The sequence below is a fragment of the Micromys minutus genome (assembly GCF_963924665.1).
Source record: "Micromys minutus genome assembly, chromosome: 16".
Classification (NCBI taxonomy): Eukaryota; Metazoa; Chordata; class Mammalia; order Rodentia; family Muridae; genus Micromys; species Micromys minutus.
In genome coordinates this window covers 38,819,464-38,844,117 of record NC_137985.1, presented here as the reverse complement: position 1 = coordinate 38,844,117, position 24,654 = coordinate 38,819,464, and the positions used below count along the sequence as shown (strand labels likewise).

Genomic DNA, 24,654 nt, shown 5'->3' with positions numbered 1-24,654 from the left:
ACCAGTGTCCACTTCTGCATCCTCTAGCTTTGGGTGAGAGGTCACTGGTCAGGTCCAGAGAGGACCAGTCAGACCCAGAGGGCTGCAGAGCATTAGGCAGAACTACACTCACCATGTTAACTTGGAGAACTGAGGAGGGGTTTGGTCAATACCTTGTGGGTCCCTCTCCTATTTCTGCAGGCTGCCTGTCTCCAGGGATTACCCAACTGGGAGGACTCAGTTTCACTCTTGCACTCCTGAAGGTCTGAGCCTTGTAGCTGCCTACATTTTCAGGGACATTTTGGGGTTGGCTCAGTGGAGGATGCTGGGAACTCACTAGTATTAAGATTGAGTATGGCCTGCTTCTGTCTTTGTCCTTTCAAGTCCCTGCTGGGGGCTGGCAGATGCTAGCAGGTGCATAGAGCACTAGGGGCCCAGAGTGATTTGATGGGGCGGATGGGGTCCGGAGGATGCGCAGGCCAGATTGTGGGAGGGAAGAGGAGGAGCGGGGAAGGAAAATGGGGTGGACTGCACCAGACACACATTCACACACAAAAATGGTGGATGGAACTGTGATGGTCTGGGTACAGAGAGAGAGGAGAGAGGAGGGAGAAGAGAGATGGGAGAGAGGAGAGAGAGAGAGAGAGAGAGAGAGAGAGAGAGAGAGAGAGAGAGAGAGAGAGAGAGAGAAGAAAGGAAAGAGACAGACCTCTACTAAAATCAAAATGACAGTTACTAAGAAGCACACAAGAATGATGGTGACCACAAAAGATGGCAAAGGAACTCAAAAGCCTATTCTGATATTTAAATGTGGACAGGCACCTCTTACGTTTATTCGCGCCTGATATTCAGCACTGCCCACCGAGTTCCGCGCTGTGCACCGGTACACGCCCCCATCCCGGATCTGGGGACCCGTGACGTTCATGTGGCTGATGGTGGTGCCGTCGGACATGGTGTACTGGTTGGTGCGGTGGCTTCCGTCCCGCACGACGGGCTCGTCATCCAGGGCCCAGGTGACCGTGGGGGGCGGGGCGCCCTTGGCAGCACACATCAGTGAGAACTGCTCCCCGGGGTTGACCACCTTCTCGCTGAAGGATGAGACGATGCGGGGCGTGCCGTCTGCAGGGAGCGAGGAGCCCCCTTCAGGGTCACTGAGTCACAGAGAGACTATCCCACCAGACCACCCACCCAGTGAGGGGGAGGAGGCAAAGTGACAGCCAGGATACAGAGGGCTGTCATGAGGTGCAATTACTATTGTGGAGTGAGGTGACTGCAAAAGGGTCTTTTAAGCAGGTTGCTTGATTGGTGGACGATGAAGATTACTTCTACTTCTTCTGGACATGGTGAAGATTTAATTAATCACTGAATTCAGGATGCTCCTGTTTATTAATAAAGACTGCAAAGCTCAGAAGGCATGTGTGGGTGGACTGTAAGTGTAGGTGTTGGTCTTGACCATGTCAAAGACAGGGAGTTAGCATGTTAGCTCTATTCGCAGAAAGAAGACCTTACGTTTATGGTTTAAATGCAAGTTTCCCAGAGACAGTGGCGGTGATAGGAGTCTGGCTCCAGCCTTAAGCCTTGGCTAACCACGTATTCTAGGAAGAGACCATTAACTTCATCTCCAACCTTCCTGCCACGGGATCCTCCTTCCTCACAGGATTGGTGTCAGGGATTAAAAAGACACTAAGCACTCTGTACCCTGTAAATATGTATGCTTATTATAGGTTAATGAAAAAAAATACGTCTGGAGTAGCAGAGTGTGCGCAGGCTATTTCAGCCCTTAGGCGGCTGAGCCAGGAGGATTGTCACCAGTTCAAGGTCAGCCTGGTCTATATCGTAAGACCTTGTCTAAAAATAAAGACATAAAAAAATAAATAAGAGAGATCAGATAATAAAAGTAGATGTTTGAAAGAAATAAACAAATAAATAAACAACAGGGCAGATGTCATTGTGTTGTTGATACTTTTTGATGTTACACAGCAGAATGCCGATGTTTACCAGAGATCTGGCCAGCCTGCCCAGCCCTGTCCCTATCACTGGACAGAAGAACCATTTGTCTAGAACTGGGGAGATCTGATGCTTGCCTGATCCTGGAGTATGTAGTGTCACATGACCTTTGGCCCCCTCTCTTCCTTTCTTTCCTCTCTAGGCTGGCTCTGCCTTCCTTCTCCCCACCCCCAGCCTCATTTTCCATATGTTTGCTCTCCAGAGTCACTCTCTAAGGTGCCAGAATTCTACCCAAGGCAAAGGGTTGGCCCCTCCAAGTAAATATCTAATGGGGGGGTGCTCCTAAGTGGGAGGCCCCTGAGATGACGGGAAATCCATTTCAAAGGAACCCGAACTGGAATGCTGTATTTGTTGGGAAGAGCAGTAAGGGACTGGTTGAGGAAGTGTTGGGGTTTGCTGTGCACTAGAGAAAGGCACGAGGGTTCAGGCTCAATGGTTGCCCGGCTACCAAGCCTCAAAAGCCCTGTCGTGAGACCCCCCCTCATTACAGACCTGGGGTTGGCATCTTTGTTAGAATAGCAGTGGTGTTCTCTTACGCTTTGTGGTTTTGTAGTAAAAAGGGTCAGCTGGAGACACACAGAACCTAAGCTTGTTGGAAGGTAGAGTTCCTGGCGACCCTGAAAGCCCCTTTCCACTAATGAACAAGAGGCATCCCCTCTGTGGTCTCAGCCTGGTGCTGGGGTTTATGGGGAGGGGCAAATGGAGTGTAAGCTTGATTTGGTTCTCATAGTTTGGCTAAGCACCTTGCACTGTGCACAGCATAAACAAGCACACCCAGAAGTGCTGTGTGAGGGAGCATGGGTGGTGGCAGCTTCAGGAGGACAGAGAATAAAGTGGGAATGGAGACTCCTGCTTAGAGACAGCCCATTGAGAAGAGGCCTCAGGTTGGATTCCAAGGATTCCAAGGTTCAGAGGTTCCTGGCACCACAGCCTACAGACCCTGAGGAAACCCTTCTACTGAGAAAGTTCTAGTAATTGTTAAGGGCAACAGTAATATATAATAATATTGTTAAAACCCTTGTTCACAAGACATGCCACCCAAAGCCTTGATTCTTCACTTTCAAAAATGGGGGACGTTAAAAAGGACCTTCACATAGGTCCCTTGCAAAGCTGACACGAGGGCATGGGGCCTGCCTCTCGTGCACTGAGCAGCGTACATGCACGCACAGCACCTCTCAGGGAACGACAGCCCCACTCCTCCCTGCCACCTGCACCCTCTCACCTTCCAGCACAATAATGGCAAAGTCCTGGGCTGTCTGGGCTTTGCGGGTGGCGAAGCATTGGTAGGCTCCCGAGTGGCTCTTCTGCGCTGAGGAGATAAGCAGGGTTTCGTTGCTGAGCCCGCGGATGGAGATGGCTTCGCCTGGCAGCACCAGCTCTGTGTTGCGGTACCAGCGGATGGTGAACTCGGGGGAGCCCGTGAGGGCGCAGGATAAGATGACTGTGCTCCCGATGCCTGTCTTCAGCTTCTTTGGTGTCAGGGTCACACGAAGAGGGTCTGAGTGGGGCCGGGTTGAGCAGATGTGAAGGCGGGCACAAAGGGAGGTGGGAGGGAGAAAAGGGATAAAAAAAACCTTAACCGTGATGGCATGTGTCTAGATGGACAGAGGCTGCAGAGGCCAGCTCTGGGAACACACCCATGTGTGCAATTTAGGACTAGAAAATCCCCTGCTCTGGGTCTCAGTTTACATATGAAGCACCTGCAGGTACAGACCAGGATTTTCTGTGGACTTTCTTATTCTGGTAGATTCTTCTGGCCTAAGGTGGGTCCTTCTGCTTAGGCAGAGCTTCAAGGTTCCCTCAGCTCCCCCAGAAGTATGGGACATTGATTTGCTCGGCACCCAGAGACGAGAAGGCACATTCTTCCTACCCAGGCAGGCCACCAGCCCCCTACCTGCTGCTAGTCTGATGTCCTTTACATGCATTCTGGGGTTCCACAAATCATCTTCTTGGCCAGAACTTTCATGGATCACCCAAACTCAGCATGGTATTCTAAGCAATGGCTCCCTAGTCCCAAAGGGAAGGCTGTGATCTCATTTCTGTATATATGTCTCCTTGCTGCCATGGGGTAGCTCTGGGAGGCCTTTCTGTTCTAGCCTCTCCATGATTGCACGTTGAGGACAACTTCCACCCTATGTTCCAGGTAAACGCACACCAGCTGTCATGGCTTTCTGGGCTGTGGGGAGGATGCTGAGTCTGGATCTGGCTAGGGAGTCAGAGGTGAGGCTGGAAGGCCAGCAGCAGCTCTGCTGTGTCTGTGGCCTACCCAAGGGTCTCACGAGAATGCAATGGGGGGCAGGGGGTTACCTCAGCCAAGCTTTATAGCACAGTGGACTCTGCTGAGGATAGAGGAGAGTCACCCTAGATAGATCCTGCCTTCAAACTGAAGTGACCTCAGGCTACTGTCATACTGTTGAGTACAATGTCCAGGGACTCAGGCTGATGCTGCCTGCCACCTAGAGGGGTCCACAGGATTCCCAGCTCCTTAGTTGCCTGGCTGTCAGAAATTTCTGGGTATTAGAGCTCAAAGGAGCCTCTGCATTCTACAGATACGGGCCAGATGAAGCATCCACAGGATGGGTAATGCGGAGATTACCTAGGGCACTTCCATGGCATCAACCCCTCTGCCCTCACTGCCTCTGCCTGGCCTCTGGGGCTCATAACGAGAGAGATCTACAGGGCCTTTCTGCCTTCCATAGCCCCCTGGACTCCGCTGAGAAGAACAGGAAAGACCGGACTCCATATCCCCAGCAGCTCCTGATGCAACAGCTTTGGCTGTGTCTGCTCAGTATCTGGTCTGACGGATCAGGGCCCTTGTCAATTATTATCCTTAAATACTTGATCTGCCACCTAAAATGGAGACACAGCCTTGCCTTGTGGTAGCATCAGTATTGACTCCCTCAGCCTGGAATAGCCTGCTTGACTCCCGGAGAGAAGAAGACCACCGGGCGGGAGATCATGGATACTACTGGTGATACTGGGACTAAAAGGCAGGGCTGGCTTCAAACAAGTGACCTCTCCAAGCCACAATCTTCCCTCTCAGCCACTAGGAGCCTATACGGATCCTGTTCTCAAACTGGAGTGACCTCAGGCCACCGTCACACTGTTGAGTACGGTATTTTAGGGCAGCAGGAGGTAAAATCAGGGGCCTGCATGGTCCTGGTATTATATCACAAAGAGGATGTGATGTGTGAGGCCAGAGGCTCCTAGGGCTGCAGAGAGAGGCCCCGACTCACCGATGACTGTGAGGATGCCGTTAGCCTCTGCTGACCCAAAGGTGTTGGTGACTTCACAGATGTAGGTGCCACTGTCTTCAGTACGCAGGTCACTGATGGTCAGCCCTGTAATGCGCTTAGCCCAGCGGCTGTCAGCAGGGAGGGGTCTGCCATCTTTGAGCCAGCGGATGGCAGGGATGGGGTAGCCAGAAGCAGCACAGGGAAGTTCTACTGCGTGGCCGGTCCATACTTCCTGGGAGTGGAAGCCATCCAGGATGGTAGGGATGGACTCTGCAGGATCTGGAAAAGGAGAGGGTCAGTAGCTGAAGCCACCCTGGGCAGAAGAAGGTAAGAATGCAAAGAAGCCCCTTGCCCGTGCTCATTACAGTGAGCAGGTTCCAGAGCAGCAGTGTTTCCAGAGGAATGTGTGCATCCTCCATGTCTGTGCCTAGACCAGGCTGAGCCCTGAGAACCACGTTCCAAGGATGGCTGAGGAGCTCAACGTCAAAGGGACAGAAAGAATGACAAGGGAGGACATAGATGGTCTCTTCACCCTGGTCTTGGGATATGAGAGTGATGGGTATCTGTCTGGGCCTCAAAGCAAACTAGAGATACCACAGCCCAGAGGGGTGAACAGCTGGGGAAGGGTGTCCTGTCCTTCCTTCAAGTTTTACTTATGAACCTAGAATCCTTCAATGGCTGAGCCAGATCTTCAATCCTTTGTCTAGCCCTCTGCTCAGACTCAGAGTGACTGGTACATATCCCAGAGTTCAGAACAGTGGGAAGCGAAGCCAGCACCTGGAATACATGAGCCTAAGTGGTGGAAAGCCCAGGCCCCATTATGGAAGATGTTTGTGTCTTTATGGGTGTTCCCGTTTGCCTTCTCAGCCCGACTTTTCTTGTGTAGGCCTCTCTGTGTGAGTCCCAACTCTGCTGGCAAGGGTCTACCAGCTTTTCTCCGAATACCACACCTCCCTCCTTTCCTTTTATAAAGGCTTTTTAGTCAATGTTAAATGTCAAGGCTGACCTTGACTTTAAAAAAATTGTAGTGTTTGTGTGTGTGTGTGTGTGTGTGTGTGTGTGTGTGTGTGTGTACATGTGTGCACGTGTGCACACTTTTGAACACATGGGTGTGCACATGCCATGGCTAATGTATTGACATCAGAGAACAAGTTACAGGAATTGATTCTCTCCTTCTGCTGTGTGGGTCCTAGAGATCTAACTCTGGTTGTCAGGTTTGGTGGCACCTTTGGCCTCTGAGCTATCTCACTGTGCCATGATCTTGAATTTCTGATTACTTTGCCTTTATCCCATGAGTCCTGGGATTACAGGCTGCTTTACTTTGAGATCAAACCCAGGGCATCCCGTATGATCAGCAGACACTTTACCAAGTGAGTCATATCTCCAGTTTCCCCCCAAACACACACGCTGACTCTCCCACTCTTGTCTAGGACCTATCTCTGGCTGTAGCTTGTTCTAGCCTCATCTCCCTAGTTCCCACAGAGGCAAGCTGGATCACCCAGACACCCAGCCAGTCTGCTCTGCACAACCAACTCTTGCTCATTGTTCACAAGCCAGCCCTAGCCGGCTTGCGAACACACCTCCCCCTCACGGCTGCCACTCTCTCTGGACTCCCATAGAGTTTCCTTCTTTCCTTTCCCTTTCAAACAATCCCTTTTCTTTTTAAGAAAGAAAACACGTAAAGTTATTGTGCGAGTGTGTAGTTTTTTTTTTTTTGAACAGGTAATATAGGCAGGTGCAAAGCTTCAGAAAGCTGAAGAACGTCGACAGAAATGGGGTCTCACTCAGCTCCTGGCCTCAGCCCCCCTGTCTTGCCCCTTGAGGCCACAACTGTGGCTACCTGTCTTTTGTAATAGCAGCTGCCGCAGGCCAGGCATCCATTTTCCCAGAGGATAGCCAGGCTTTTTGAGGCAGTGTGGACCTGTGATGTCCCTCTTGTGCCCAGTGTGGAGTGGGGTTCCTGGCTGTTGAACCTTTTGGGGAGGAGGAGGGCGATAAGCAGGCAGGCAGAAATGAGGGAATGCCAGTGAGCTGAGTTTGCTGGATAAACTCTATGCTGACAACTTTGTAGACTACAGATGCCTGTGGCTTTAGAGACCAGAGAAGTGTAGGGACCAGCCTAGGATTACATGGCAGAGCAGAACGCTCCCCAGATGGAATAATCTAATATGCTGAATGTTGTTTGGGAGTGAACAGGGGAGGAGGGCTGCTGATCCACTGCACTCTGCTCTCATGGGTGGGGGCTGTCAGCTCTGTTCTTGTCCCTGGGAGAGGAGTCAGGCCAGGAGTCTCTCTCAGAGAGAGGGACTTTCCAGAGGCACTTCTCTGTTTCCACTCGTGCCCAGGACCCGGGAGGCCTAAGTGACCGATCTACCTGGTCTCTAGTCTCCCTTCAGACTTTGGGATGACCTCTGCACCGAGTGTCTCCCCTGCACCGTGGAGGTGGTAATGGTACCTCCATATTCTGTGTTATTTTCCTAGGTAATTCGTAGTGGGATGTGTACTACAGTGCCTCAGACACAGGAGGGGCAGATGCACGGATGATTGCCAACTGATGCTCATCCTCCCTCCCTTCCCGATTGGCTGTCCTCTCCCCTCCTCCACCCCAGTGGGAATGGTTGATTGGTTGGGATCAACAAAACCAGCGCCAGAGAAGAATTACTCAATGTGACATTTAATTGATGTGAGATACAAAAATTCCATGGCACAGGGCAAAATTTACAAGCAGAGGGGCCTCCAGGGTGGCTGAGGAGGGGCAGGGTAGTGGGGGGGGGGAGAGAATTAATCACCGAGGCCTAGGCATGAAATTAAATTCCGGGGTGTGGTAAGGAAAAAGAAACCTCTTTTATTCCAAGAAGCAGAGATGTAAAGAGCTACGGCGTGTGCACGTGACATCCCAGGGGACTGGGCGCTGCCAGCATAAGCACTGGGCTGGGAAAAGACAGCCATGTCTGAAGTTGTGGGGCCCCAGGTCACACGGCTCATATGTCCTGTGATGTCTGAGCTAAGGCTGGAACCAGGGCACATGACTGTCCTGCTTGTACCGGGGGATGGGAAGCTGGTTTCACATCCTATCTGGTCCCTTGGTCTCTGTCTCAAGGTGAGGTCCATACCCAAGTTTCTGAGATGTTGATGCTCTTAAGAGGGCTTAGGGGAATCTCTAGAAAGCCCCAGTTCATATGGAGGCAGTGTTATCTGGGAGCATTCAGGGGAGACTTCATCTCTTTCTGTAGCTGTTCTGTTTGACTTGGAAAACAGAAAAATGAAAGTTGCCTACTCTTATGCCCTACCTTGGGAATGTCAGGGAAGGATGATGATGTAGGAACAACAAGGCAAAGACACAGTCCTTCCTGCTAAAGCCGACTACTGGAGGCTCCAGGCATCAGGTACCACTGAACTCCACATAACCATAGTTGCCGTTCTCTAGGGCTTCACTGGGCGCTCGCTAGCCCAGCTTGCAAAGAGCCACTGGCCTTCTTGTGTCACCTGCAGCCCAAGATGCGGCCCCTTCCTCATCCCTCTCACCTTCACATATGGGGAGCCCTTTCAGGAGCTCATAGGCCTTAGGGACACGGAGCAGGTGCTTCCTGGGGACAGGCTGGGCTTAGGGGCACATAGGGTGGTGAGCCTGGAGGTCGGAACTCCTCGATGCCTTTTCCTGCCTCCCTCTCCGATCACTCGTGTTTCTGCAGAGACAAGCAGCTTGCAGACAAGCTACCCTGTCACATCAGATCACATCAGGGCCCTGCGTCACTGCACGGCCTCCTCCTCTCTCGCTGTTCCCTTCCCTCCCTCTCCGGCATCTTCCCCCACTTCCCTTTGTTTTTGCATCTCTCTGGTCTGTGTCTAGGTCTCCTCTCCTGTCCTGGACCACTATCTCTGGGCCCAGGGCTCTCTCCGAGGATTGTCCAGACACCTTTGTATCTGACCTCTGTCCCTCTAGGCACTGTTTTATCTCTGGTCCTTAGAGGAATGGCACCTCTTTCACAGTTCCCCCACCACGCCTTTTACCCACCATGATGGTATAGGAGAGAAAGAAACACCCAGCACGGCCTTTAGCTTCCAGAATCGGTTCTTTTGAGGGACCCCTACCTAATCCTCACACCCCATCCCCCAAAGCTGTAGGTCTGGCCATCAGAGCAGAGAATGAAGAATTTGGTGGAGGAGAGCGGAGCGGGCCTGCAGTAGGAGCTCTCTGTGCCCCCCACCCCTGCACTGTGTGAGGAGCATGCAAATGAGATGCTAGCGCCATGCAAACAAGGCTCTGTAATTTGGAAGCAAACCACTCCAATGAAACGCACTCTGAGTTGGCTACAGATTCAGAAGTCCTACCACATGGTCTGTGCTACGGCCAAGTGTCATTGTCTCACCACAGAAGCATGATTTCCATTGGTGCTCACTACTGCCATAAATGTTTACTTGATGCATACTGTGTGCTACCCACAGGACCAGACATCAGAGGCATGAGGGTCAGACGGGGCAGTCTGGTTATTTGTCTCCACATTCCTGTTTTGTTTTGTTTTGTTTTTAATCTTTCTTTCAACTGTGCTGGGCATATTAAGGGTCTGGGGAGTCACCTGTCAATGAGGGTTGATGTCCCTAAGCCATAGATGGCAGAAACAAAGTGGCTGAGCTCTTTCCCAGAGCCTGGAGTAAGGCAAACCCATGGTTTTAACCCTCCTAAAACTGGTAGAAAGTGAGTTTCTATCCATTCATCCTCCCCTTCCATTCTGCCCCATCTCCTCAGGGCAAGGATGCTCAAACTGCAGGTCAACCCCTACCCCACCCCCACTCCCATCCCTGCCCCCAGGAGGCTGTGATATCTATTCTGTGGGTTGCAACCAGCATCGAGGGAAGTCAAAATAGCATAGGATTTGATAGGAAACACTGGGGCTGAGGATGTACAGTTGGGAGTGTGCTTGCCTAGCACGCATGAGGGCCTGGTTTGACTCTCAACGTAGCATAAATGTGGAGTGGTGGCACACTTAAAATCCCAGTGCACAGGAGGTGGGGGCAGCGGGATCAGAAAGTTCAAGGGTATCTCCAGGTGAGTCTGAACTACATGAGACTCAGTCTCAGAAGATAAAAAGACAAAACCAAATCAAACCCACACGGCAGAGTCAGAGCCGTGGTACGGTGATGCATGCTTAGGATCCCAGAACTTAGCAAACTGAGGCAAGAGGATCACTGAATGTTCCAGGTCCATCCCTCTTCTAGAAGAAAATCCTCTAACAAAGGACATCTCATAGCCTGTGGTGACAGTGTGGGGAAGTCCCAGTTTTCACTGCACAGGGGCCATAAAAACACTTGCCTGTGGTGGATGTCAGAAATTTGGAGCCTGCTTGTGGAGAAGGTCTTATTAAGGGATATATGAAAGCCTTTCCCCCATTTTTTGCTAGAGGTGGTATGTAGGTGATCTGTAGGCCCTCTCTTGACTTCAGCAGAAGGGTAGTGCAGCTTGGGGGACTGGAGTGTGAACTTTGTCTGGGCCTTCCACTGGCTAGGTAGCTCAGGCAGGCCACTTGGCTCCCCTTGGGAATACAGAACAGTACACACACCTCACAGGCCAGGGGACACATAGAGACCTGTGTGGGACATAGGGGACAGGATACATGCTCCATTTTTTTTTTGCTCAGGTACACAGCCACACCCCAGAATGGGAATCTCTTAGAAACATTTATCTTAGTCTACCTGTTCTCCAGTGCAGTGAGGTAGTCTCCAGAAAACTGTACACACACACATCACACCACACACATACCAACCACACACATCACAGACATACCACACACACATATACACATCATAGATGCACTACACACACATACACATATCACAGACACACCACACATACGTACAAACACACACATTACAGATACATCACAGACACACACACACAGCACAGACACACCACACATACATACATACACACACATCACAGACACATCACAGACACACACACACATCACAGACACACCACACACACATACACACATCACAGACAAACCACACATACATACATACACACACATCACAGATATATCACACACACACACACACACACACATCACAGACACACTACACACACACATACACACACACACACCCCACCACCACCACCACCAACACAAACAAAAGTTCCTTCAAATAAACAACAACAACAACAACAATAACAAAAACAAACCCCAGGAATCTTTGGTAACATTTAAGAGACACGAGGAAGTGAAAACCCCTCCTGAAATGTAGGCTCACAGTCACTAGAGATTTTAACAATGAGTTTCCTGACAAAGATGACAAGAAGAGGAAGTGGGGGCAGTGGCCGTGGGAATGGAGAGGATGCTGAAGTGTGGCTGAGAACCAGACCCTCTGCTGATACACAGAAACCTTTCAGCCTATCAGGAGAGCCAGGTGTGTTCTGACGGTGGCCCAAGATGAAGTCTCACCCAGTGGTATCTATGCCCATGATCGTCCTGTACCCACAGAGGGCCAGCGCCTTGAGCAAGCACCTACCTGTCACAGAGAGCCGAGCCCCGTTGCTCTGACGAGTCTCGCCACTGTATTTGTGCTGAGTAATGCAGCGGTAGGTGGAGAGAGCATCTTCCTTCTGCACGTCCGAGATGTACAGCCCACCATGTGATGTGATGAAAAACCTATTTTCTGGAGACACAACCAGATAGAGCCAGTTAGTTCTGCTGGGGCAGCTCTGGCTGGCAGGTGGCCTGCTTAGAGCTATCTCGGAAAACCAGGGATGAGGTGGTACGCCCTCACAGGTAGGCCACTGCCAACAGACAAAGCTTTTCTTTTTAAGATTTATCTTATGCATTGTTTTTATTTATATAAGTACACGGTTGTGCTGTTTTCAGACACACCAGAAGAGGGCATCGGATCCAATTACAGACGGTTGAGAGCAACCATGTGGTTGATTGAATTTGAACTTAGGACCTCTGGAAGAGCAGCTAGTGCTCTTCAACACTGAGCCATCTCTTTAGCTCCCTGACAAGACTTTTAGCCACATACCGACACAATGAAAGTAAGCCTGCTGATACATTTTTTTAGACTGGTCACTATGTAGCCCAGGTTGATCTTGAATTCAGGATCTTCCTAGCTCTGGCCTGAGGTACTAGGGCTGCAGGTATATGCTAGCCACCTGACAAGGAACTGAGTGTTACAGACTGAATGAAATTCACTGTGCGTCTCCAGTCTATTTTTCTACTTGTTAACTTTGCCACCTTGGGCTTTGCTTAGCCCTCTGAGCTTTAGATGTACAAATGTAGATACTCCTGCACAGGGTGGATATGTCAAATGTCTGCATGCAGAAAGTGCTCTTGCAGCATTTCCCACCCTTCCCTAAGAATCTGCAGGACTTCCTCAGTCATTGCTCAGTGCCCCTTGAAATGCTAGGATCTGTTTTAGAGGAGGAAGCAAACATATACTTAAGTGGCTGGCCGGGACTGCACAGTCACTGGACTGGAACTTGGGGTTCTGATTCCCAGTCTTCTTTGTAAGTCAAACAGAAGCTTAAATCCTTTCTGTCCTGGGACTGGAGAGAGGCAGATACAGTCATTACTCGACGTCCTGAACAAACATGGGACAGTACTGGGTTTACTTTGGTGCCATTGTCCCAGCTGGGATTTGGCAGGGAAGCAGAATGGGAAGGAAGAACGACCCTCACGTGGTAGGGTCCCAGTGAGCCTTGCTTCATTCTGAGCTCATGAGGGCTGACCTAAGAAAAGATGTGGCCTTTGATTGGGGCGTGTCTGGTGGCAGCCTATGACTCTGCTCACTGAGAACAGACAGGGGCCACCTTTGTCCTTTGCTATCACACGTAGGTAATTGTATTTATCTAGGAAGGATGGGGTCAGGGTGGGGGAGTGATGTGAGCCCATCAGCAGGGCACATTCTAGGAGGAGAACTTTTTGTGCAACCCCACATCCTACAAACAACCTTGTAGACGTCTGCTTCTTTTTAGCTGAGGCAGAGTCACAGCCCCTCCCATCCCCAGCAGCTCAAACTTTAGCTGTGGCTTACCCTATAATGAACGTTCTGTTATGCTTCATGTATGTGCCAAGCACACATTTAGAGTTCGTGCATGTGTGTGTGTGTGTGTGTGTAGTGGTAGTGGTGGTGGTGGTTGTGTATGTGTGTGTGTGTGTGTGTGGTGTGGTGTGTGTGTAAGTGGTAGTGGTGGCAGTGCATGTGTGTGTGTATGTGTGTGTATGTAGGTGGTAGTGGTGGTGGTGGTTGTGTGTATGTGTGTGTGTAGGTGGTAGTGGTGGTGGTGGTTGTGTATGTGTGTGTGTGTGTGTAGGTGGTAGTGGTGGTGGTGGTTGTGTATGTGTGTGTGTATGTGTAGGTGGTAGTGGTGGTGGTGGTTGTGTGTGTGTGTGTGTGTGTGTGTGTGTGTGTGTGTGTGTGTGTAGGTGGTAGTGGTGGTGGTGGTTGTGTATGTGTGTGTGTGTGGTGTGGTATGTGTGTGTATGTGAGTGGTAGTGGTGGTGGTAGTGCATGTGTGTATGTGTGCATCAGAGGACAATTTGTAGGAGTGAGTTATATCCTCCTACCATGTGTGTTCTGGGAACGGATCTCATGTTGTGAAGCTTCACAGCAAGCACACTCACTCATGAAACCATTTTGCCAGCCCTTCATAGTTATTTCTTCAATACGGCTTTAAATAACTTCATCAATCTGGGCTCTTCTGAATGAATTTTGGTCTAAATACAATTCTCCTAATCACTTCTCCCTTCCTTCCTCTGTCTCCCTTCCCCTTTCCTCCCTCCCCTCCTCTCTTCCCCTCCTCTCTCTCCTCTACCTCTCCACCGTGCCCTGGGCTAGCACCAGCTAGTCTCTCTGCCAAAAGCAAAGCCTAATGACCACGTTCCACTGATCCAGGTAGAAGAGAGCAACAGTCTCCTTCATGGAAGACACTTAACATTTTTGGTTAGACAGTGTGACTCAGGAGACCGACCCATCAGTCAGCCAAAGCCCTGATTTATCTTTGTGAACCTCTTCGCCTCTTACCTTCGTCTGTGTCCCCTCTGACAGGTGGCTCCTTTGGCTCACTCTTAGCTAGTCCCAGAGTCTAGCTGCCTCTTGTTGGGAGTTCTCCTGGCTGATGCCTTGGACACCTACAGCCTCCTTCCTCTAAGTGCCCAGGGAGAGAAGCATCATGGGGAAAGTCAAAAAGCGAACGGAGGGGGCTGAGTGACTGTCAGCTGTTGAGGAGAAAAACAGACTCCATCCCTCAACTGTGTGTTGTGATGTGACATCCTAAAGTCAAATTCCAAAGCCCTTTAGACATTATGTAATTGAGACTGGGGTGCAGACCTATGTGTGGTGTCACTGTGGATCAAAAGATGGGGAGGGGGGGAGACAGTAAAGACATCTAAGCAATGTTATCGTCCAACAGGGACCCAGGCCCTGGTCAGCCTGGATCCTATGGTTCTAGCCTCTAGCACCCCAGGACCCACACAGTCCTGTGGTACTGGGATTCTGCACCCAGAGTGGAGGGTGGGTGGGTGATGCTGCTGCTGGTGGGGATCTGGGTTTCTATAGCAACCAGCAGCTGCTGCATCGGATGTTTCTCATCTTTCATTGTCCTCATTTTCCCCTCCCTCCCCCCCAACCGTGCATATTTAATTGCAGTAGCGAGTTCTCTCTCTCTCTCTCTCTCTCTCTCTCTCTCTCTCTCTCTCTCTCTGTCTCTCCCCCAGACACAGTGTGTTTTGCTCCTACTGAAACAAAGGCAGGCTGCAGCCCAGAGACACTGAGGGGAAGGGGAAATCAGGGGTATTATGTTAATCCCCTTTGGAGGGGGCACTCAGCTACAGCAGTTTGCATGTTTGATGGGAATCAGAAGCAGGGGTTGAGGGTCCCTGCTGGGGGGCAGGAAGCTAAAAAAGTCTATGGAGGAAAGCCAGAGTTCTGAATAGTGAGTGCACTGAGCCCAGGACAACACAGCTAGCTGTGGGCCTCGGCCAGGCCAGGCTCAACCACATGCTGGCCTCCAGTGATACCCGCTGGCCACTGTGACTTAAGGGGCGGTGGCTTGAGGTAATCTGCATCTTTGGCTCCTCCTCCTAAAAGCAAGAAGTGTCCCTCTGCAGGAAAGGAGTGTAGCTGTCTCATGGCCATTAGGTAGCTGTAGGGAGCATCGGTCAATTCTTGGTTGCTACCTTGATGGGAGGTGCTGATGGCATCAAGATGACGGAATTCTAGTTGCTGGACACCTGAGCGACCACTCTGAATGCCAGTAGCATCCTGGTGGGTTTATGCTGGTGAGTCAGCCACCCTTAGGCCAGAAGAGCAGAGAACTGTGCTTAAGTATGGACTGTCCTTGTCACATGGCACCTCTGTCACCATGCTCATGGACCTGGAAATGGTGAATATGGTTAGCAGACCCTTTTCTTCAGTACACATGTCCTGGCCCGTGTTGTCATTCTCTTCTCTGGTGGCCTTGACAGAACTCGCACTTTCCTAAGAGTTAAATATTTATTGAACATCTGTTATACACTAGGCAATAAGAGGACGATGTAGAACTAGGTGCGCAGGCTCGGAGAATGCCCTGGAGAGATGGAGGGAGGGACTAACCGGTGTATCCCCAGCTAAGATTTGACAGGGATCACTGGTAACCTCGGGAAGCTGAGAGCTTGGAAAGACCCAAGTCTGGGAGAAGCAGCTCTGTCCACACCTCAGCCTTGGCTACCCAGCCAATAGAGCTATTGAGAGGCAAGCCTCGGCTACACAGGGTCAGGCAGCCTGTGCACGTGGCATCTCTGGGACATTGGCACAGTACAGGGTGTCCTCTCTCAGACTCTCTGCTTCTTATTCATCCAAGAAGAGAGACGATCAGGAGTGATTTTGCCATGTTTATAGTCACTGTTCTCACCTGGGCAGCTTTCTGGGTGTGGTGGTCTGAAAACAGGCTTTTGAGAAATATTGGTCTATGCTGAAGGGGAGCCCTTGATCAGAAGCAGTTGGAAGGACCCTGCCTGCTGAGCATGGGCAATCCTGTTCTCCTTTAGGAGGATGAGAAAGGACAACACACACAGGTCATGGTCTCAGGGGTATGGGGCAGTTACATGGGGACGGGACAGCAGGCTTCAAGGCTGTATCTTATGAAGGAGGCAGGTGGGTCTGGCTTTTGGCTGCTCCCTGGTCCCTGGAATCTTGCTGCAAGGTCTTGTGCATGTGTGTGTATATGTGCACGTGTATTTTGTACATGTTCATATGAGTATATATAAAGGCCAGAGAGCCATATAGCCTGTCTGCCTGTCTCTCCAAGTCTGGGTATTTCACCAGACCCAGAGCTACAAACCCAGATAAGCTGTCAGGTCATGTATCTCCAGGGATCTGTCTGTTTCTGTCCCCGAGTGCTGGGATTAAGGTACACATGCCATGCCAACCATTTTTTGTGGGTGCTAGGGATCCAGACTCAGGTCCTTATGTCTTACTTCAGAGCTAGGCCAAGGAGCAGGAGTCTGAGACCACAAAGCCCCACCTCCCTTGTGTAGGTGCTAAGCTTAGGTGACAGTGTCTTTCTTGTCTTTTCCCAGAAGGTCAGAGAGCTGTGCGCCTCGGAGTCCTGCAGCTGCAGAATTTACCAAGAGACTCGGTCAATGGAGATTTTAGGATAGAGGATTGACAGAAGCCAGCTTCCAAGGGAAGCGGTGACCTCTTGTTCTCTGCCCTCTGAAAGGCACCCAGGGGCACAGGAGGCTGAGAATGCCAGACTGAGGGCAACGCAGATAGCGCCTGAGGACTTGGAGAGGGGAACTGTGCTGATCCAGCCACAGAAGTAGGGTACAATTTGTGGCTCCCAACCCAGCCCCTGCTTCCATCTTTGCCTCCCTAGTCTGTCCCCAACCCACACCCAGAGTGACACTTTCAACCCAAATCAGATCACCTGATGTGCTAGTGATAATTCCTCAGTGAGATCCTGTTTTACCCAGTGTGACAGCAGCACTTGCCACGGCATAGACACTCAGCAAAGATTTCCATGGCAAGTGAGCAATCTTTAATTTCCAAGGAGGTGTCAGTGGCTGACGCACACTCTTCTTTCTGGAAGCCCCTCCAGGTTTCTGAGAGTTTCTGCTGCCCTAACTTACCACTTCATGTAAGGCACCCAACAGGACCTTTGTTTGTTTAAGACAGAGTATAAATCTTAAGCCCAGGTTGGCTTGAAACTTATTATGTATACCAGGCTGACCCCATATTCATAGTGATCCTTCTGCCTCAGCATCCCAAATGCTGGGATTTCACATGTGAACCACTGTAGTATACTTTAAAAATTATTGTTTCAAATATGCAAGAAGTCAAGACTAAGCAAAACGGAAGTTTGTCAAAAATAAAGAGATAAACAATTTCCCAATGATCCAGCCATTCCCACTTGTAAAGAGACAGGAAGCAGGCCTTACAGGGTTTGTATGCTGAATTCGTAGCAACATTGACCACAACAGCCAAGAGGAGTCACTAGTAGACCAGAAGATAAACCAACCAAGTGTTATACCTATTTTGGAATACTATGCAGCCTTGAAAAAGCAAGAACTTTCTGATCCATGCTTCACTCTAGGAGTACAAGAGCAGCCAGAAGTCCTGTGCCCCATATATATGACAGGGCATCACTGGGGCTCTGGAGGAAGGCCCTGTGCTTTGGACTTGTAGTCTGGTGGCCACATGGATACCCTTCATGGATACTGTGTGTCTTTCCTTGAAGAATGATTCAGGCTGAGCTCGTGAAGGTCTTAATTTGTGTCAAACCCAGCAAAGAAGACACCCTAAGGCAATACATCCATGATCTTGGGTTCCCAGACACTAAAGCCATGAAGATTGAGTTCATTAGGCCCTTGGTCTGTAACATCACACTTTTGTTGCTCTAGGAGACCTACACAGTCCTCACCTGAACTGTCAATTCCAAGAGACCCTTCCCCAGGTGGGGAAGAGGGGCAGATCCTAAATCAGACTGTGCTGGTTGGGTTTAGAGAATAAGAACAAAGGATGGGTGGGAGAAGGCAGTCAATCTTCCTGTGGTGGCTGGGCCCTGAGAGAAAAGCAGAGAGGCAGGAGGGAAGTGAGCAGTAACTCAAAGACATAGGCAGGGCCTCATCTGTACTCCCAAAGGCTCAGACCATGTCTACCACTGCATGTCCTAACACCAGAAAGCAAGGCAAAGTGTTCTGGACCAAAGTGGAGATGTCAGGAGAGGCCTCTTATCTCTGCCATGGAATCGAGTGAGTAGCCTCGGTGGACATACCCATGGCCGAAGAGACTGGATGGGAGGTAGATTCCGGTCCATACAAATGTGGGTGGGGCATGCACAGTCAGAAACTGACGCTGGAGCTGGTAGTGTTGGCTAGAGAGGGATTTGCAGAGGAACAGTCTCTGTGTGGGAGTCAGCAGGCTAGACCTCCACTTTCTGTTGTAAGGGATCCCAAAGACTTGTGTAGATACCATGGCCTCATATTCACGTTAAATGCAAGACCAGGCTGGGCATGTCAGGCATCTAATAGGTGCCACAATGCATCATGTATTCCCTGGTAGCTTGAGAGTATGAGGGTTTTTTTGGGGGGGGGTGACAATCCCATCCATTCTTTCCTGTTCTATGCTAAGGGTAGTGGCTGACTCTGGAGGGATGCTGGCATGATTCCTACAGGGTCTCATTTAGACTCAGTTTCTCCTGCAAGGTTAGAGAGTCAGTACGGTTATCCTCCAAGCTGCTCTGTCCCCTGTTGAATGCAGCCCGGAGACCAGCCTTGCTCTGAGTTTGGCTGACCTTGCATTCAACACATCACCCTTTAAGGTCAACTGTCTCCCACCTGCTCCAGGCACGGGGTTCTGGTAGGTGACGACACTTTGCTGGGAAATCTTTTGTGGAGACAGGTACGGCAGAATTGAACGCACTGGGCTGGAAGATGAGAAATCTGGCTTTTAGTTGGCTGTGTGCGTTCAGACAAGCTTTGTTAACCTTGTGGGCCTCAGTTTGCCTGAATGCTGAGTGAGGTAAGATAACCAGTTGCTCTCAAATGTGTTTTCTAAGCCTCACTTTCTTAGGGACTTGATGGTCTTCCCTTCACTGTCTGGGCAAAGATGGAGAACTCAACTCTTTGAACTCCATCTCAGTCATCAGTCCAAGGGTTACAGAAGGAAGGAGCCAGTCTTTACACAACCCCCGAGTTAGAGACACTTTCCACATAGAGTAGCCCTGTGATGTGGTGGCATTACTCAGCACGTTGAGACACGCTAGGGTCCACTTGTTCCTCATCATTGCTCTTGGGTCCAGTAGCAGAGGATGTCACTGCTGCGAGGACCCAGGACATCAACAGCACAGTGAGAGGGGTTGGAGGGCCAGGCCTCACATCATGCTCTATTTTCTAGCTGGGAATTGTGGGAAGTTCTTAAGCTTTGTGAACCCATTTTCTGTTAGAAGTAAATCAACTAATAAATGTGCCTAACAGAGTGGCTGAAAGGCAAGGCAACAGGCAGGCAATATGTTAACCAAATCACCCCTGGTGACTCTGTGAAGCGGAGGGGTTCAGCTTTAGACCTAGGTCTCAGCCTCCAAGTCCAGATGCTATTGGCTATCCCTGTTACCGCCTTACAGCTTGCAGGTGGTCTTTTAAGTATATAGGATGTGTAGGAACTTACTGGTGAGGGTGAGACAGCTTTACTTAGTTCCCTGGGGCCCAGGAAGACTGCCACGTGGTCAACTGAGTTCTAGAAAGGTTCAGCACTGTCCCTGCAGAAAGTTCAAGGTAGTGGCTGGGGGGGGGGGCAGGGCCTCAAGATCAGGTCTCGAGAGGGACAATCCAAGGTAGTACCTTGAAAGGGGCTGATGTAGCAGCCAGTTTCTTCTCTTTCCCAGAATCCTTTTCTCTACAGCTCTTTCTCTGGGCCAGGATTAGCACACATCTCTCAGTCTCCTATTGCAACAAGATTTTATTTCTAATTATGCTGTAATAAAACTGGGGCGCTCCCAGGCTTCCTTTCAAATGACTTGTATACACACTGCCGATTGGACCCTCCTCGGCCTCATTGTAATAGCGGCTCCCTGACATTCATTAGACATGCATGAGAGGGGCGCTTTAAGAATAGAATTGCATTTAAATGGATTTGCTGAGAGAGGAAGATGAAAAAGAGAGAGACACAGAGAGAGCTCACAGAGAGGGGGAAGAGGGGGGAGGTCTGTTGAAAAACTATGAAAACAAGATGCTGTAATAACAGACTGCTGAAATAAGCCTCTTTATTCCTCCTCATCCACTGCACATGGCAGAGCCCAGCCAGGGGCGACAGCCTCCAACCCCCCGGGAGTCTTCACTTCTATGCTCCCTGCCAGGGCTTCAGAGCTCCTCACTTTATGCCTCCCTGTGTGTCAGGTGCCCGGAGCATAATGGGATCTGCTGCTATTGCAACGGGAGTAGCTGCCTCAAACTTGCACAACCTCCCTAGCCAAAGACAGTCAGGGAGAGCATCCCAGTGTCTTCCGGCTTGTGGGAAGAGGTGTCTTCAGGTCCTTACCTATAGGGCTTGGCTCTGTCCTTGGTCCCTGGCCCCTCTCTGAAGAACCAACCCTGGGTGGCTAAGAAAGAAAAGTAGAGAATCTATTCTGACCCGTGGCCTGGCCCTCATGGGGCCCTGGTTCCTTCCCCAGTGAGCACTACACAGGGTATTGGCTCTCCCTAACCAGGAGCCCACTTGTGTCTTCTTGCTGATGGTGACATCTAATCTGTTCTCTTTGCTGTAGACAAATACTCTTAAAATGGACAGCTGATATCTGAGAACTGTCATGGCTTTCTATGCTTTTTAACATAAAAACAAGAATCCTTTGTAGGACAGCTCCACCTTTTATCCTCCACTGTGACAGCCCTCCCAGGGCGTAGTGCTATGTGGGATAACCCACCCCCTGATCGCTATAGTTCACCTTGATAGTCTAAGACGTGGGTCCACACTCTCTTTCACCAGAAGACCTTCCTATATTCAGCACCAGGCATAGGCTGACTCACCAGAGTCCAGACACTATTGTACCTGCAGTGCCACCACAGTTCCTTGGTAAAGTCCCAGTAGACTGGAACGGGTGCCAGCTGTAACCAGCACACCACTTCGTATCTTACTTGATCCTTGCTGCAGCCTACAGGAGACAGAGAATGTGTTCAACACTTTTCTATTGCTGTGCTAAGGCACCATGACCAAGGCAACTCATAGAAGGAAGGGTTTATTTGGGCTTATCGCTCCAGAGGGATGAACCCATCATTGTCACCAGGGGGAGTGTGGCAGCAGACAGGCAGAATGTCTGGAGTAGTAATCTGGGAGCTCACTTCTTAAACCACAAGAACTAAGCCAGAGAGGAAACCGGGGATGAAATCTCAAAGCCCACTCTCAGTGACATACTTTCCCTGACAAAGTTATTCCTCCTAAGCCTCCTCAAACAGCACTATCAACCGAGGACAAAGTATTCAGTGCCAGAGACAATGGGAGACATCTTTCATTCAAATCACAGCACCTTGCCTCAAATCTCAAAGCTTGGTGCTGTCCAAACCTAAGCCGATTTTACCAAATTGAGGAGTTTCCCACAGAAGGCACCTCCCTCCCTGTTCTGTACCACAGAAGAGTCTGCACAACTCTCTCCGAGAGTCCAGCTAAGGAGGACCCCCTCTCCCTCTTCAGTACTATTGGGCTACATCCTGGGACCTGTGTGGGCCTCAGTGGTTCCTGACCACAGCATCTGGGACATTCTCAGATTTCCAGATACAATGCAGGCACTATCAAGCGACAATGCATATCGCCCTTCTGAACCCCATCATGCCTGGTCAGGGATGAGAATTCTGATGAGATCATATTGTCAAGAAATAGCTGGAAGAGTGGGCTCTGTCACTTTTTAGTCCTGTGACCTGGAGGCTAGTCTCATGAGGACCCTCAACTGGACCCTCGGCCCCTCTTGAATGGGAATAACCGACCCCAGCCCTTGCAAGGCTGCGGGGAGGAGGCAGAGGATGCTGCAGTATTGTGCCTCCCGGGTGCTCATCTCTGCCTTTGCTTCATTAACTTTCTCTGGTGTGTTGGTGACAATGACAAGGAGTGAGAACAATGCTCCAGAGGGGGTGCAGCTAAGAGAAAAACAGCACCGTGGTCTCTCAAAGCCATCTAACTCAGCCCCTGTGTTGTTCCAAGGGCACTGTGGTGGCAGGGAGACCTCCTGCCTCCCTGTTTTTACCAGACCTGTTTCTTCCCCTGCCTCACAGCCTCGAAGCTTCCCGTGTCTCCACATTGCAGAGAGGAACAGTGACATTGGGTAGAACAGCCTCTAAAGGGCAGGAAGAGCTGTAGGGGTTCACGTGTCTCTGTCTCCTAGTTCCCAGCACAGCCCCGACTAAGCATCTCATAAAGCCCGATGTGTATGGATGAAAAACTGGATTCCACAGGGCAGGCAGGGCTGTTTCCCATCCCTGTCCTGGCCTCAGCTGCAGTCTTCCTGCTTTTGTGAAGGTGCTCAAATATATTGTGAATCAAAGGATGAATGGGTGAGGAAGTGCAAGCATCATGGCCTCTTTGGTCTGCGGCAAGTCTGGCTTTGGTGCTGAAGTTGGATAGGCTTTTGCTCCATTGTGTGACCTCACACAGGCGCCTGACCCGTGGACTCATTTCCCTTACCCCTAACTCTGTTACTATCAGTACCAGTCAGAGGTTAGAGTGGTCCTGAGTTAAAGCACTTGCCCTGGGGACAAACTTGAATTATTCTATCAGTGATTTTGTTAGTTATGATCAGCAGCTTGCTGGAAAGGGATTCTATTCAACATCCACTTCATGTGGTGACCACATGGCCTATGGGTCTCAGATCATTCCCCATCCCACAGTCCTCTGCTTAGAACCTTCACGGTCCTCCTATGCTGACAGAAGAGGCCCTTCAGCACTGGTAAGTGATCCCAGTACCCACCCAGTCGGGCACACCAGGGATCTCTTGAGCAAAGGTAAAAATATCCTTAGGTCCACCTGCATGTGGCTTTCCAGATCTCAAAGTGAGTCAGGTTTATCAAAAAGATTCAGATATGTAAGTGCAGGGTGTCAGGTGTCCTGGGCCCCACTGTCTTCCTGCCTCTCTGCACCTTCAGGGCACCTCGTCCCGGCAACCCTCAGCCTGCCTTTCCCAGCCTCAGCACTAGCTTCTCCGCTCCTCCAGCTGGAGCAGCTGAATCTTCACCTGGGTTTCATCACAAAGTTGACACAGTGTGGAATTTTACAGTTTTTGCATGGATGGTTTGTCTTCCTGGGTGGCAGTGGGTGGGAGAGAAGAGAAGGATGGGAGAACATGTCTCTCTTTGGTTTCTTTCCACTCTGCACCCTGCATGGTGTTATAGAACACAGGGTGCTCCTTTATCCAAGGGGAGACGCACTAAGACCCCCCACCCCCAAGTAAGCACCTGAAGCTGAATGGTACCTGACTCTACCGAAAGCACACACGTATAGATAACTATGATGTGCTATAACTTATAAATGAAACCAGAGGTTAATGACAATAATAATAAAATGAGATTATGACAGGAGTCTATAATGTGAGCCATATGAGTTTTTTTTTCTTTCCTAAAATATATTCTGCTGTGTTCACCCTTCGTGTGATGATTTGAGACGAGACAGTTCCCACATGACAAGCTGAGGTGAGGCAAATGCTCCTGGCACTGTGACACAGCCTCAGGCTGCTGTTGACCTTCCACTGAATGTCAGGAGGACCTCTGGGACCAGCAGATGCTGGTTGTCCACAGGTAACAAACCACAAAAGAGTGACACTTGTTTAAGGTTGTTTTCCTGCTCTATTGTCCTGTCAGTCCCCAGAGGCCTGGGTATCACCCTGTTCTGTGGATAGAAACCCAGGTTTTGGAGATTCAGGAGCAAGCCCAGGATCACACATCTGGGGATCCCTTCTGGGAGTTTACCTTTATTGCTGAACCCCATAGCTCTTCAGGCAGAGGTCTCACTCTGTCCATGGTCCCTGGACCAGGTGCCCTGAAGCTGCTTATTGACTTTAGCAGTTAACAAGGACAGCCATATCAGGGTGTCATGTCAGTGAAGGCTTCTCATGGCATTGGGCTCACAGCAAAGGCTATTTGTAATTTTTTGCTTCTTCCTTCCTTCCTTCCTTCCTTCCTTCTTTCCTTTCTTTCTTTCTTTTTGAAATACAGCCCCACTTTATAGCCCAGGCTAGCCTTGAATTAAAGTAAAACCTCCTGCTTCAGCCTTTTGAGTTCTGGAATTATAGTTATCTTACCTCCCTTACTGTGCGGTTTGTGAAGTAGAGAAATTGGTCCCACCGGTTCCTGAGGAACACCCTCTCTAATCTCTGTCCTCACCATGACTTGGGGGCATTGGTTGCCTGTTTTTATTTGATATTTATAGACTAAGATTTCTGCTAATGATGCTTTGGGTTGAAGTTACCACCCCTGTAAAGTTTCAG

General features: G+C 50.2%; 1 protein-coding gene across 1 annotated transcript in view; it reads right to left on the bottom strand.

The window, feature by feature from the left end:
* Positions 1-24,654, bottom strand: part of DSCAML1 (DS cell adhesion molecule like 1) — a gene marked incomplete at both ends in the record, with an annotated part of 302,088 nt that overhangs the window by 74,392 nt on the left and 203,042 nt on the right. The window contains 4 exons of the mRNA XM_080930658.1: positions 802-1,098; positions 3,209-3,484; positions 5,223-5,501; positions 11,730-11,876. Of these exons, the coding sequence (XP_080786784.1) occupies positions 802-1,098; positions 3,209-3,484; positions 5,223-5,501; positions 11,730-11,876 (999 nt within the window). The remainder of the gene's footprint in view (positions 1-801; positions 1,099-3,208; positions 3,485-5,222; positions 5,502-11,729; positions 11,877-24,654) is intronic.